The sequence below is a fragment of the Phyllostomus discolor genome, chromosome 6 (genome assembly GCF_004126475.2).
Source record: "Phyllostomus discolor isolate MPI-MPIP mPhyDis1 chromosome 6, mPhyDis1.pri.v3, whole genome shotgun sequence".
In the NCBI taxonomy this organism is placed as follows: domain Eukaryota; kingdom Metazoa; phylum Chordata; class Mammalia; order Chiroptera; family Phyllostomidae; genus Phyllostomus; species Phyllostomus discolor.
Genome location: NC_040908.2, coordinates 1,101,542 through 1,116,171, shown reverse-complemented (window position 1 = coordinate 1,116,171; position 14,630 = coordinate 1,101,542). Strand labels below are relative to the sequence as shown.

At 67.4% G+C, this 14,630-nt stretch overlaps 1 protein-coding gene across 1 annotated transcript; it reads right to left on the bottom strand.

Annotated features, from left to right (window-relative positions):
• Positions 1–544: 544 nt before the first annotated feature.
• ALLC (allantoicase) lies at positions 545–12,707 on the bottom strand. The gene is made up of 12 exons (XM_028517717.2): positions 12,594–12,707; positions 11,563–11,657; positions 10,223–10,273; positions 9,686–9,773; positions 8,579–8,704; positions 7,563–7,642; positions 6,797–6,929; positions 3,591–3,746; positions 3,213–3,286; positions 2,263–2,374; positions 1,394–1,518; positions 545–771 (listed from the first exon to the last, which is right to left on the bottom strand). Exons 2-12 carry the CDS (start codon positions 11,650–11,652, stop codon positions 565–567), a joined length of 1,242 nt encoding a protein of 413 aa, XP_028373518.1. The 5' UTR covers positions 11,653–11,657; positions 12,594–12,707; the 3' UTR covers positions 545–564.
• Positions 12,708–14,630: the final 1,923 nt, after the last annotated feature.

Sequence of the window (14,630 nt, the reverse complement as noted above, 5' to 3'; positions counted from 1 at the left end):
GCCAGGTGCCCGTGAGGGTTTACCCTGGTGTTGGGGGCCCCAAACCCCCTTAAGCGGCCCTCACCTGCATCCCTAGCTCTTGGGACTCGCCAGTGGCCTACGGACCAGGGCTGGGGGTCGGGACTCAGAGGCCAGGTGACTCGGTCCAGGGCCCGGGGCGGCTCCAGAGGTCAGACCCAGGACGGCCTCGGGCAGCCTGGAGCAGCGAGGTGGTGAGGACCGCGTGACGGCAGCTGGCCCGCGTCTCACGGGCCGGGCCCACACGGAGAGTGTGGGTGTCGCTGCTGTGACGGTCTCCACCGTGTGACATTAAAAAGGAAGTCATCCCCACAGCGCCCCCTGCAGCCGGTTCGCAACCCCCCACACTCTCCGGCAGCATTAAAGACAGAGGTCCGTGTGTGAGTGGCCACTTCATTAAATCACCAGGGATTCTATTGATCTGAGAAAGATTAATTGCCAGAAGCTCCTCAGGGCTCAGGAGTGGAACGCCCTTCCGGAGGAGGCGGGGGGGACCGGGCCGCTGGGGGGGCAGCGCTCTGCAGCTGTGGGCAAGCCCGCGTCGGGTCACAGGTTCGACCGGAAGCCGGCCTTGACGGAGAAGCGCATCATGGGCTTCTCCCGGGGCCGCAGCAGGCAGATGGAGCTGGGGAAGCCCCTCAGGCGCAGGCGGCCGACGCCCCCGTCCGGGTAGATGGTGAGCCTGGCGTGGGTGACCACGTCCTGCAGCTCCGGGGTCAGGCTGTTGAACACCTGGCTCTCGTCGGGGGACAGCTGCAAGAGAGGCAGGCCCAGAGCTGCGGGCCACCCCGGCGGGCCGGCCCGCCCCACCCCCGCGCCACCGTCGGCCGGGACCGGGGCCTTCCGAGGGAGACGTCACTCCCTGGCGGTGGCCCGGCAGCCGAGGGCGGGGGCGATGCCCAGACGGCGCGGCTCAAGTGCTCCAGTGCCATGGTGGGCGCGGCACTTGACAGTCGTTAAGGAGTCAGACTGATAGGACGAAATGGACGTGGTCCCCGGAGGCGTCCCCTGCCTCACGGGGGAGCAGCCTGCACGCTGAACCCCACCGGCGACCAGAGGAGACCCCTGCAGCCAGTCCGGCATCCACGCCTCAGGCACACGCACCCTTGCAGCCTCGACAAGCTACTTCCTTCCTAAAAAGTCGATGTAACGCAGAACCATTCTCCCCAGACTCTCCGCACACGCCGACTTACACCCAAACTCGGTTGCCGTGAACACCAGTGGAGCTCGGACCCCTCCTCTGTGCCGCGTCAATGCTCAGAGACGCGTCACCGGGGGGCTGAGCGGGCGGTCTGGGGAGGGGGGGCTGGGGAGAGGGAGGGGAGGCCCCGCCCCGCCCACCCCGCCAGGCCGCCCCCAGCCCCGCAGCCCGCACCTTGGTGACCGGGAGCAGCGCCTTCCACCTGTGGCCCGGCAGGTCCCACCTCTGCCTGACCATGTCCTCCTCCTCCTGGGCGGTCAGGATGCAGCCGTCCAGGCTGCAGCTGGCGGGGGAGCTGCCTGCGGGCACAGGACGGGGAGGGGCTGTCTCCACGCCGTCGGCTCTCGGCACCGACCGCGTCCCGGGACCGCGGGCACTTCAAGCCGGACCCAGAGCCCAGCAGAGAGCAGACCGGCGCCCCCTCTCGGCAGAAGCAACCGGACGAAGGCTGGGAGCAGGGAGCCCACCCACCCGCGATGGAGCTGGGTCGCCCCCCGAGATCGGCCTTCGTTTCTCAGGGGACTCGGAGGTGGGCTGCGTGTGCTGGTGGGCTGCGCATCTGGGCTTCGGTGCCCGGCACTCGGCTGTGAAGGTGGCGTGTGTCTGATGCACTTCTGGGCCGCAGCTCTGACTGACTACTTGGGTGCCGCTCTGGGGCGCATCTGAAATCTTCACGGAGCTGGAAAATCTTCCCTGACGGCAGCAGCTCGCTTTGTAACGTGGCCATAAGAAGCAGACCCACTGAGCTCAGGGGAGGAACCTGGGGGGGTCCCTGAGTGTCTCGGGGTGCAAATACACCGTCCTGAGTTTCTCCTCCGCGGTCAAGAGACACATGGCATCTGGCATCGTAGGTGCTGATGCGAGTTTGGGGGTCACCCGGTCGACCTGACATCTCATAACCGGGGAGCCGGAACACCACGCTTGGAGGCCACTTACTCAGAGCCTCACAGCCGGTGGGCGGGGACGCCAGGCCCAGCGCCCACTGTCCCGAGCCCCGCCCCCGGGGCACGCGCCGTCCCTGCCACCCCGGCCTTCACGGTCACCTCTGAAGTGTCTGGTGTCGACTTCGATCTGCGTGACCACGCCGGGGTGGGCCAGCCGGAACACGGCCCACTCGCAGCCGCCAGGGAGGACCGCGCCGCCGCCGTCGTGGCCCTGGGATTCCAGAGGGGAGCGCGCCCGTCAGCCGCGGGGAGACCGGCCTGAGCGCAGCCGGCGGGAGCTGAGGCCGTTCATCTCTCGCCCGGAACGCGCGCCCCGCGACCCGGCGTGTGAGCGACTTTTTGTGCCGCCGCCTCTTCGCTGCCGAGTCCGCTGGGTGGTCGGGAGACGCTTGCAGGTTTGTCATGCGATTCCCGTGTTGGTTCTGGACCCGCGCGGAGGGCTGTGCACGGGGGGTCTCGGTCCCGACCCGGCCCCGCCCGCAGGCCCCCGAGTCAGTCCGCTGCGGCCTTTCAAGGGGGCAGGCTCTCGACCAGGTTTAAGCCGCACGCGTGCAACCTGCCCCCAAACCTTAGTCCGTGGCGAGGAGCACCCCCTCGCCTGTCTCCAGAAACGGGGGGGGGGGGGGGGTTCGTGAAGACCCACCCGAGAGAGGGGCGTCGACCGCCGAGTCCTCAGTGGGACTCGCGCGCTGGGAGGGGCTCCTTATTCTGCTTTCCTCTCCACTGGCTAACGCCGGCGAGCCACCAGCCGCACCGTCTCTCGGGCAACGCGCCCCCGTCCTGCGTGCACGGGAGCGCTCCCGCCCGGGCACACACAGATGTCACGAACGACTAAACTGGTTTCCCCGCCGGGCCTGTCCGTGCGCCTGCTCCGGGTCCTACACCGTGAACTCGCAGACCCCTGGTCGGGCCCCTGGCTCTGTGCCCCGGCGCTGGGACAACGGAGCAGGCGTGCCCGGGACGCGTGGGAAGCAAGCTTCCGGAACAGCGAGCACATGGCCCCTCAGAGAACGCGTCTCCTTGGTGCGGGGTGGAACCGCGAGCCTCACCTGCAGCACCGGCGGCCGGTCACGCCTCCGCGCCGTCTCCCAGCCGTCGCCCACGGCCTTGGGCGGGCCCACACCTGCGGGGAAGGGCGTCGGCGCACGTGACTCCACCTCCCGCGTGCGGGCGGGTCGCCGGAGCGGCGGCACCGCAGACCCACCGGCCTGCGCGCGGCCACAGCGGCCGTGTTCGCGGAAGGTGACGCTTCAGCCGAAATCACGAAGGGAAACCGCCGGGGACGTCACGTCGCAGAGGCTCGAGCCCCGCCCCCGCACGCCCCGGCCCGGCCCCTCCCCGCCCGTCTGGGAGACGCCCCCTCGGGGTCCCTGACGCTGGCGCCCGGCCCCGGCCCCTCCCCCGCCGCCCCCACAGCACCCTCTCACCGATCATCCTGTTCGGGTGCCCGAAGTAGGCGTTGCTGAATCCTATGCAGGCCCCGCCGTACGCGATGGCCACCAGGTCCAGCGGCTCTTTGGGGTCGACTGTGGTCCAGTCTTTCTGCCCGACCCCGTACACCCTGAGGCGTGCGACTCCCCCGTCTGGAAGGGAGGGGCGCCGGCGTGGTTTTGGGGGTTGGAAGAGCAGCTGTTTGTGGGTGGTAAACCACCAGAGCGAGCGCCCTTCCCGCGCCCGAGCCCTGCCTTCCAGGGCCTGGACCGAGTTCTCCACTGCTTGCCCAGAGCACGCCGGTGTCGCCTAAGTGTCGTGGCCTCAGGGAGGCCCCCCTCTGACCTCCCACAGGTCACCTCTGCCCACCTGCCTCCCTGGTAGGTTTACCACCCCCCGACCCCCACCGCAGAGTTGCTCCACCGTCCGACCACAGGCGGGAGTCCCCTTGTCTGCTGTGTGAGTCCCTGCTCACAGGCCTCCCAGGAACCAGAACAGAGAATCTCCGAATCGCTGCCTCTCTCGTCCCCTCTGTATCCTCTCTGCCTGGAACCGATCCCGGCACATAGTAGGTCTTCGTTTTCCACCTGAATTAACGACTCCAGGAAAGTCAAAGCGCAGCTGGTCAGCTCACCAGACATGATACAGTGCCTGGTACCACCAGTCGGCATTGCCGAATCCCGCACAGGCTGCGGCGAGAACCGTGCGGCTTTGCTTTCACGAGGATGCAGCGCTCGACGGTGCCTCTGGGAGCGCGAGAGCTAAGGTTCGCAGAAGCACGATGAGGCCTCAGGGAGCTGAGAGCTTCAGCCACCCCGGCCTCAGGGAGCCGAGAGCAGGCACCAAGATCCGCATGTGCCGTCTGCGTCTCGCAGGGCGAACGGTTTTCACTGGTTTGAACATCACTTCCCGGAGCTAGGAGCCGAGTCTCTTCCCGTGGGAACTCAAAGGCATCATCATCATCATCAGAGTGCCCCGCTGGAGCCCAGCCCTGCGCGTTTTTGCAGGAGACACACGGTGAGCCCGGGCGATCTGGAGCCGTGTCGGTGGAACGGCGGAAACCTCGATTGACAGTGAGTCAGCCCAGACCACGTGGGCGTGATGCCCCGACCAGACCCGGAGCGGGTGCCGGAACGGGTGCTGCAGCGCGGGTCACGCTCAGCCGCGTGTGGCCGGTCTTCACACGCCGGTGTCTCACGGGACAGCGTGGGGAGCAGACACCCACTGCGCCCAAGCGCGGGCCAGGAGACCCCAGGGCAGCTGGTGGAGATCAGAAGAGACAAAACCAGCCACGTAAAATCTCTGGAGAGTGTCCTACGGGCATGCGGAGAAGGGAGCCACACTCGTTCCAGAAAACCGGCTGGAGCTCAGCAAGAACCGCGAGATTCCGGTTCCGGAAGCAGGCCAGCAGCTCTGCTCCCTGGTCCCGCTCCAGCGAGGCACTGGCTCCAGACGGGGGTGGCCGGGACCACAGGCCTCGTCCTGGCTGGTGTGGCTTGAGCGTCTGCCTACGAACCTAAATGTCAGCGGTTCGATTCCCAGTCAGGGCACAGGCCAGGGTTGCTGGCAAGGTTCCCAGTAGGGGGCGCTCCAGAGGCAACCACACATTGATGTTTCTCTACTTCTCCTTCTCCCTCCCTTCCCCTCTATCTCTTTCTCTCTCCCTTCCCCTCTATCTCTTTCTCTCTCCCTTCCCCTCTCTCTAAAAATTAAAATAATAATAAAATTGTTCTTGAAAAGTGAAAAAAACCCACAAGCCTCTGCCCCATCTGACAGCCGGGGGGCTTTCTTCCTGAGGGGGGCAGGACCCCGGCGATTGTCATTCTGTGCCATTGGAGTGTGAGTCCCAGGTGGGTCCCAGCCCCCACTGCCCCTCCTCCAGGTGCCCAGGTCCTCAGGCGGCGTGTCCCCGAGAGAGAGAGAGAAGTGTGTCCTCGAGGTCCCCAGCCCCAGCCCAGATCCAGGGCTCGGAGCCTTGCCCTGGGAGAAGCTGGTCCCAGAGCAGAGAGCCCAGGCCCCTCCCCCCACAGGCTGAGTCCGAGGGCCACAGGGCATGGAGCAGCCCGGGCCCCGGGCTCGCTCAGAAGCAGCGGGGGCCGCGGGAAAGGCTCCTGAGTGGGGACTGGGGGTCCACGAGAGACTTCTGTGAGAGCTGGAAAGCTGGTTCGGCAGCAGGCCACACGGCTGGCGGTCTCTAGCGGCAGGCCACACGGATGACAGGAGAGACGAGGGACAGAGCGCAGGGAAGCCCTCCTGAGATCCGACCAAGCAACCTCAACACTAGCCTCAGAACCGTCCCTCCAAGGGAGCCCAGTCTGACCGGGTGGGCAGTGCAGCGCCCCGAGCCCTGGGCACCACCCAGCGGAGAGAGCGACCAGATGGCGCTGAGCGGCTGACTGCGGGCGGCGTGGGGAGGAACAGGGACCCTGAGGGCGCTCGGCCGGCCACGGCTGCCACCCCGACGGGTCCCTGCAGCACCGAGGTGGCTGTACACCCTGAGGAGTGGCCTCGGGAGCCTCCCACCGGGACGGCGACCTGGGCTCCGCCAGTGGACGCAGCCACGGCCAGACCCCACGGGCACCTGGACAGGCAACGAGGCGATCGTCCTAACAGGCGGCGTGAAGGCACAAGTCCCCTCCCTTCTCTCCAGTGCAACAGAGCACCCTGGTGTGCATGCACACAACACGCGACACGCGGCCTCTGTGCGACGTCGACCAGGGACACGCGGCACCCGGCGGGCCGTGGGAGCGCAGCCAGGCCGGGCCCAGGAACTGACCCCGCGCAAGCTCAGCTTGGCTCCACGGGACAGACGGGGAAAACCAGCGGTGACGCCCCGGGAGGCTCCCACGACAGACGGTCGCTGAGTGAACGTGAGTGCAGACCGGCTCTCCCTCCCGCTCGGGCTTCTTCAGAGACACACGGTTACTCGGGGGATTGTCACCCCGTGTCGCTGGGTTTGCAACGTTTGTGTGCGCGTCTCAGAGCAACGACGCCACCGCAAAGGGGGCGGTTCCCGTCACTCCCACGGGGCGAGGCCTGGACACGACACTCTCCCAGAGAGCAGACGAGCCAACGGCCACCCTCGGGACACCCACACCCGGGCGGGGGCCGAGGGGCGGCTGCATTTCCCACCCGTGCGCCTGCGCCGCTCCGCAGGGAGGGCGAGGAGGGGACCCGTGGCGCCGGGCCGCGCCGTACGCACCCGGGAAGAGGTTGAGTCTCACGTGAGACCACTTCTGCAGGGAGTTCACCAGGAAGTAGTTGTGGCTGCAGGCCGGCTTTCCCGGCGTCAGCTGCGTCATGGGCACCAGGCAGTCCCAGCCGTCCGACTTCAGCTGCGAGGGGCGGCAGGCAGAAAACCATGAGTCGGCGCGGCTCCCCGGAGTGGCGGCCTCGAGTCTCCTGCCTGCGTGGGGCTGGCGGGGCGCAGGTGCCCTGCGGCCGGCAGTGCGGGGAGCACTTTGGTGAACACCGTGGGGCAGGTCCAGGTCTACTACGTGCAGAGCACGGCCCCAGCTGCCTGGCGGTCCCTCGTCTCCCCGCCTGGCGCGGACCCAGCACTCTCATCAGCCGCCGGTGAATTCATTACCAGACAAGCAGGCCTCACAGCGCAAGAAGGGGCCGGAGCGCCGCAGTCCCAGACTGGCCGTGTCATTACGTTCATCGGACAGGGGCTCACCTTGTCAAATGCCTACGGAACGTATCTGGACTCCGGCAGTTTCTGCCTGGGTCTCGGGGGCGGCGTCTGCAGGTGGAGGGGCACCCAGGGGCCCCAGGGCACCCTGGGAGAACCTCTCCCCTGGGCCCACGGCTGTGGCCTCCCCTCGAGCACCGGCTGCCGGAGTCGCTCAGGGACGTCGGCCAGGTGGCCCCGGGCAGGAGCAGGAGGTGCCAGGAGCGTGTCCCTGCACCTGGCGTGGCCGCCCTCCCGGCCCCTGACAAGCCCCCGCCCTTTCCTGGAGACCTACCTGGGCAACAGCTTCCCACTCCGTGGGCGTGGCCGCCACCCCCGCCCGGACTCCTCGCTCCGGCATCTCCGGCTCCTTATCTGCAGTCAGAGGGGCCGCAGGGGCGGGGTTAGGGCTCAGGACGCAGAAGGACGCAAGTGCCCTGAGTGGGCTGCGTGGTCATTCCATTCTGCTGACCACATCAGTGACGCCCCGTCTGCGGTCAGAGCGTCCGATGAGCAGAGTGACCCAGGCCTGTGGGTGCTCCTCACGCGTGGGGGCTGACGGGCGTCGGCCAGCACACCTGCCCTCAGGGTAGGCAGTGTCTCCAGGCCAAACCGGAGCCGGTCTCTCCCCTGACCAGCGTTTTCAAACGTGGGGATCTGGTGGGGTCCCTCCCAGAAGCACACTTCCCCCCACCCCGGGGGGCACCCTCAGAGCCGGCCCCACTGGGTGACCCGGGAACTGGAGCTCCGTGGACGGCTGGCGGCAGGCGGGCTCGCTCGTCTGCCCGGAGTCACCTCCTGCTCGCAAAGGAACCTGCCACCCAGCGGCACCTAAGTCCCGGGGTGCCCCGCTCGCTGTCTCTCCGGGGCAGAGCCCCTGACGCTAGGTGCTTCTAACACAAACTTCCCGGCTGACTTATCTTCCCAGGACGTGTCTGCACACACAGGCGACGGCCTGGTTTCTGAAAATTAACCCTGGGGCCAGTGTCACCTGACCGGGGCTGGTGCCACGGGCCCCGTCCAGGTCTCCGGCGGCGTCCCCGCCCTCCCAGCACCCTGCCCGCCACACTGCACGGTGACACTCTGGGAGAGTGTGGGGATAATGCGCCCTGAATCGGGTCAGAGGGCGTTGCTAAGCTAGAGAACAAAAGTCACGGAGTGGGCCGTTGGGAATCCGAGCTTGGAGGCCCGTGGCAGCCACGTGGCCGAGACGAGCTGCCGAGTCTGTCCGGGCTGGTGACGCACAGCCAGGGGACCGAGGGGCCTCAGGACCCCACAGGGCCATCCCGGGGCCAGGCGTTCCCAAGGCACCTGCTTCCAAGTTCGCTGCTTGAATGGAGATCCGAGGGGCGTAGCTGCCCGTGAAGTATGAAATGTCCACGTCGAAGCCCCGGATCACGCCCTGTACCCCCAGCTTGACGACGCACCAGTCGTGACCTGCGGGACCCGGACGACAGAGCACCCCATCACCCGAGGCCGGCGGGGAGCCGGTGACACAGCAGAGCAAACACACTAATGTCCCGCGGTGACCCCTCTGCCCGTCACAGGAGACGGGACGGGTCGGTTCTCAGCTACGACTTCAGGGTCTCTCATCCCGGAGCCCCACGGACCACCACCCCCATTTCCCACGGGAGTCTCGTTCTCAGAGCAGAGCTGGGACAGGCCCAGGATGCCGAGGGCGGAGGCTGAGCCCACGGCCATCGTGGGTGCTGCGTGTCCTCCCGCAGCCGACTGCCCGGCCTCTCTGGGCCTCCCTGTGCTCCCTGGGGACCAGGCCCCGGTCAGCAGGTGCCTCACTTGCTGGCACCACCACAGGCTCTGAGGTGTCCGCTCCCGCCCCCGCCCAGGCCCCTCCGGTGGGAGCGTGGGCTGCCGTCTGGGGGGTCAGTGGGTCACTGCGTGCCCCTCGCAGGCAGACCCCTGCCCGCCGCCCCGCGTGCGGATGTGCTGGGGTCCCGTGGTGCCCGCAGCCCCGGGAAACGCGGAGAATCCACCACCCAGCACGTCCGCTGTTCTCGGGACAACAGACAAGGGCGCCTTTACAGGCGTGTCTTTGGCTTTAAGAGACGCGTTTCGAGGGGCTCTGAGGAGCGGCGATGAGTAAACGCGGCACCTCACAGGGTCCAGAAGACAGTGCACCCGGCAGCGGGCCCAGACGCGGGGCGGGGCTGAGCACGCGGTCCCCCCAGAGCCGGAAGGCACGGTGCCCTCCCTGCCCCCCATGCCCCCCCACACGCTGGCTCCTTCACACCCAGGGCCCCCAGGTGACCGGGCCCCGACCACCCCTCCCTGAACGCTCCCGGCCGCTGTCCACCAGGGACCGCTGAGGTCACGGAGCATCCCCAGGCCGAGTCCGCGCTGCCCCCAGGTGCCCGTTTGCACACGCCCAGCGGGAAGGGGCGGGGCCCGCCGGGTCACCTGGAGCCCTCCGCCTTCGGGTCTCCCATCCGTCCATCCACTGGCCGAACTCCGTGTACTCGTGTTCCTTGAAGCGTGGGCCGTCGCTCTGGGGGACAGGGGTCCGGCGAGGCCGTGACTGGCCTGCGCTCCGCCTGGGCTCCCAGTGGTCAGCTTCTGCCCGCGGCCCAGGCGGGCCTGCAGACAGGGCACTGGGGGCGCGCTCGGTGGGCGGGGCGGTGCCCGCCCCTCCCGCCCCGCGCAGGTAACCCACGCCCCGCCAGCCGGGTCTCATAGGGCCCTCGGAGGGAGAAGTCCCCCCCCGCCCCCCGCCCCGTGCAGCCTCCTGTTCGCAGCGGGGACCTCCGAGCAGCGGGCAACACCGCGTCACAGCCAGCGCCCGGCCCCGCGACGGTGCGGCTCCCACTGCCGCGTCCGCTGTCCACCCGCCAGCTCTCGGCCCCCACGGCCCGTGACCCCCACCCGCCTGCCGGGCCACGGCTCCCCCCCCCGCGCCGGCACCGCACCCCCTCCCTCCCCGAACCCCCACCACGGCACCTTTAGGAGGTTTTCTGCAGGAGCGAAAAAGTCGTCTGTTGCAAACAAAATCTGGGCAGAGAAAGAAGACACGACGGTAAATTAACCACCACCTGGTCCCATTCCCCGGTGGACCACGAGGAGGCGCAAGAGGAGGACGCCGGGAACCCGCCTGCGGGGAGTGAGACCAGGGGCTCCTGAGCCCCACGCTGGGAGGGGGTCCCCTTCCGCCACCCACCTCCCCCCGAGTTCCCCACCTCCCGCTCGGCCCTTCTCTGACTCCCCTCTCCACCTGGGTCCCGACCCGGAGAGAAAACAAGCCGGCTTTCTTCTTGAGAGGATCGGGGACCCCGGGCGTGTGCCCCTCACACCCAGAGCCTGTGGCCGAGCGCCTGGGAGCGCTGGCTGGGAGCCGGACGTCTCTGAGACCGGGGTGCCCTCCAGACCGCACTCAGAAGCAAACCCGGCCGGGGCCACCCTGCCTGACCGGCGCCCAGCAACCACAGCTGCGCCCCGGAGGGGGCCCCGTGCGCTGGCCTGACCCCGCCCAGCGCCAGGAGGGCGCCCTGGTCTGCTGGGTTGGGTGGGGCTGCCCCTGGGAGCGAGCCCAGGTGACCCGCAGGGGGGCGGCCGCGCGGGGGCCCCTCCCGGGCTCCACAGCCAGCAGTGGCCCCTCCTCGGTGGAAACCCTGGGGGCACCAAGGGTCTTTCCTGCCTCTCCAGGTTCACCCTGCGCACCCCCCGCCCACCACAAACACTGGAATGTTCCAGAAACACTAGCCCAACTGGACCACGTCTGCCCCTTTGCAGCCCCCCTGTCTGAAGCTCCCCAGGCCCCCTCTCTGTCTGCCTCGGGAGCTGCCTGCCCCACTCAGGGCATCACTGCGGCCGGGTCCTCCCCCCGCCCAGCACACACAGCACCCCCACCCGTGGCGGGGCGAGAACCCGCGCACAGTCCTGATGGTGTCTCAGTGCCCGGTGCATGGCTGGTGCCTCCCTGCCTCTGCATGTAGCAACACCTCAGTCCCTCTGCCCCCTGCGGGCGCCACCGCGCCGGCCCTCGGTGCGCACAGGCTCTGCGGGTGCCTCCCGTGTGGAAGTCCGGGGACACCGCTCCCCGCCGTGAGAGCGCCCACAGCGGGGCAGCGAGCTCCTTCCACGGCACAAAGGGTCCGTGCTCGGAGAGAACCTGAGGCACCCCCAGAGGAAAGTTCTTTGGAAGCCCTTGGTGGCCGGGGGCTCCCGCGGCCAGGGGGCCTTCTGCCCGACCCCGCTGCCCTCGCTGCTGTCCCTGCGGTGGGGACCTGGGCCCCTCGCGTGGCTTCGCTGCAGCTCGCTCCTGCCACCAGACCCCCGCTCACCTTTCCGCCCACGGACTCAGACGCCATGTCGATCAGCTGGACGAAGTCGGGGGACCGGGACAGCTTTCCCTCCCTGGGCGAGTCCGCCATGCTGCCTGGGGGGAGAGAGGCAGGCGCGGTCACCCTCGGGCCGTGGGGGGCGGGCAGCCGGGCCTCCTCCAGGCCCCCAAACCCCAGGCTGAGCTGGGCGAGCAGCCCGGAGGGGGCCAGGCGGGTGTGGCAGGGTGCACGGCCCCTCCGGGCAGAACTAAAAGGCGACTTTGCCCAGACACGGGAACGGGAGGGAGTCGGAGCAGTGCCCTCTACAGCCCACGCCGCAGCGGCACCCAGGGCCCACGGCAAGGGGACTCCGCGCTTCGTGCACCTGGGCGAACAGGGGGCAGTCGCTGGGTGATGGATCGCTGGGGGAACGCGGGGCGAACCTGCTTTCGCAAGCTCACTCGGCCCGCCCGCGCTCACTGGAGCGCACCTCCGACCCAGGCAGAAGTCTTCCGGGCTCCCGTGGCTCTTCCCAACGCGGCCTGGCGCGTGGGCACAGCTGCTCTCACAGGCAGAAGTGAGTGAGTCCACTCTGGGGCGGGAAGCCCCGCGCCCCAGGAGCCACTGTGTGCCCGCTCTGCTGCGGTCCGCAGCACCGGTGCAGGTTCGGGTTTCCCTCGGATGTGCGCCTCTTCGTTTGAGTACAGGTGTGTTTCACCTGTGAGCTCAGTTTCCTGGTGGTGTTTGAGGCCCAAGGTCACCGGACTTCGGCCCAAGCAGAGCGGGACCCTGAGCCCACAGCCTCTCGTCTCATGCCGGGGCTGTTCCTGGCCCTGGACACACTGTTCCCAGCGCTGGGCCCTCCCCAGGGACCGTGACAGCAGCCAGTCTCGTCTCCTGTGACCTGCCCCCTCCCACCCGTCCTTCAGAGGTGCCCCACGCTCATGGCTATTACAGTGGTCTCTGCGGTCACCCTGTTCTTCAGGCACTGACCACCCTGTTCTTCGGGCAGTGACCACGGTGACACAGCGAGTTCTTTACGAACGGCTCACCCAGGAGTCCGAAGTCCAGGTCTAGGATTGGGTTTCCTGCTCCTCAGAAGCCAGCCAGGGTCTCATGGCGTGTGGTACCTGCCGGGAGGGAAGGTGCAGGGCTTGACCCGCTGTGAGGAGGGGGGCCAGAGTGACCGGGCCAGTGTGATGTCACAAGGGCTGGGGGCGGGGCTGGGGGCAGGGCCGCCCCTCCCTGGAGAAGCCCAGCAGACTCTACAAGACCCCTGTGCACCCCTGTGCAGAGGGAGTTGGCCTGGTCCCCTCGCCAAGGTGCACCCTGGGTCCCCAGCCTGGGGGCTGAGCCCCCTTCCCCATCCAGCTGTGACTCCAAGCCAGTCTCCTCTCCCGAGGGCTCCCCAGGCCGGGCTCCCACCCGCTCTGGGAGGCGGGCTCTGGAACCCCGCAGAGCAGCGGTTTTCAGACATTCCCATCTCAGGGTGCACGTGAACTAGGTGCTAAAACCCGACAGCACACCAAAAAATATGTTTTTGCTGCTCTAACAATAAATAAGTATAATTTTGATCTATTTACAAAAAGAATAGTAATAATTCTCATTGCCTGCCCTTTTTTCTCCAAAGTGACTTTTGTAAAAACTCAGGTGACCTGGCTGGCGTAGCTCAGTGGATTGAGCGCGGGCTGTGAACCAAAGTGTCGCAGGTTCGATTCCCAGCCAGGGCACATGCCTGGGTTGCAGGCTGTGACCCCAGCAACCGCACATTGATGTCTCCCTATCTCCCTCCCTTCCCTCTCTAAAAATAAATAAATAAAATTAAAAAAAAAAACAAAAAAACAAATAAAAACTCAGGTGCCTAGACTCGCATAGAAGGATGTCTGGTACCAAGAATTAACCAATCAGACACAACCTTGTCATGTGACGTGACCAATGAGATGTGACTATTATTTTTGGTTCAAGACGGCAGCACACCGGACAGCTACCGTTGTATCACACGACAGCTACTGTTGTGTTGGCGGCTGTCACTTTTTTCCCTGATGGTCTAAGGGACAAGAAGCCAGTGCCCCTGACCAGTCAGGTGGGGTGTTGCCGCGATTCCTGACCTGGGGGAGGAAACACACCATGCCCAGTGGGAGCTGCGTCCGGTGACCTGAGATAAAAACTGCGTGACCCACCCTCGGAGCCCCCGGGGCTCAGAGGAGGGGCCCCGGGGAGGCGGGAGCTGAGCGCCCCCTGGTGGCACCGGTGTCCAGCGGTGTGGGCCCGGCTCACAGCTGAGCAACAGGCCCAGGATGTCGGGAAGCCACCAAGGCCTCCGGGGTCCTCTCCCGCCAAACCACAGCGGGAACCCGGGGCTCCAGGGGGCCCCAGCGAGCACACCTCTGGGACCCAGGACAGCCCTGCTCTCCCCACGTCCTTCCTGGGCCCTCCTCTCCAGGGCTGGCCCGCCCTCCCCTCCCTGGTGAGCCTGGGTCCCCGGGCACCTCCTGCGCCCTCCCCAGAGGCCCCAGGCCCCTGGGTCCCCACGGACGCGGGCCTTCTCCTCTGGATGAGATTCCGAAGGACACGAACCCCATACTCTGCTGCCCTGCACTGCGTCCCACCACATCAACCTGTGTTTCCGTCCCCACGACACTGCGTCCCACCACATCAACCTGTGTTTCCGTCCCCACGATTCCCGTCACCGGTGACCTTCCTGGGCCAGCAGCTAACACGCCCTTTACTCGCTGCCTCTGCTCAGTCTCACGACTGCAGCTGCAGGGCCCACTCCTGCCCCGTCGTTACGGAGTCCAGGCCACAGCTCAGAGGACAGCGCCCAGCTGCCCAGGGGCAGCGGGACTGCCCCGGCCCTCACCTGCATGCCGCAGCCGGCCCCTGAGCCTCCAGTGCACGGAGGGGGCGTGGCAGCTGGGACCTCCACCAGAGGGGCTGGCCCTCCCCACCCACATGCCCCCGGGCCCGGAGGGAGGCCAGCGTGCTGGCCCCCAGACCACACTCGGGGAGCAGGACCCCATGCCACACACTACCCATGGTCACACCCAAACGGAGAGGCACAGGTCAGTCCAATCTGAAGTTTAGACCCT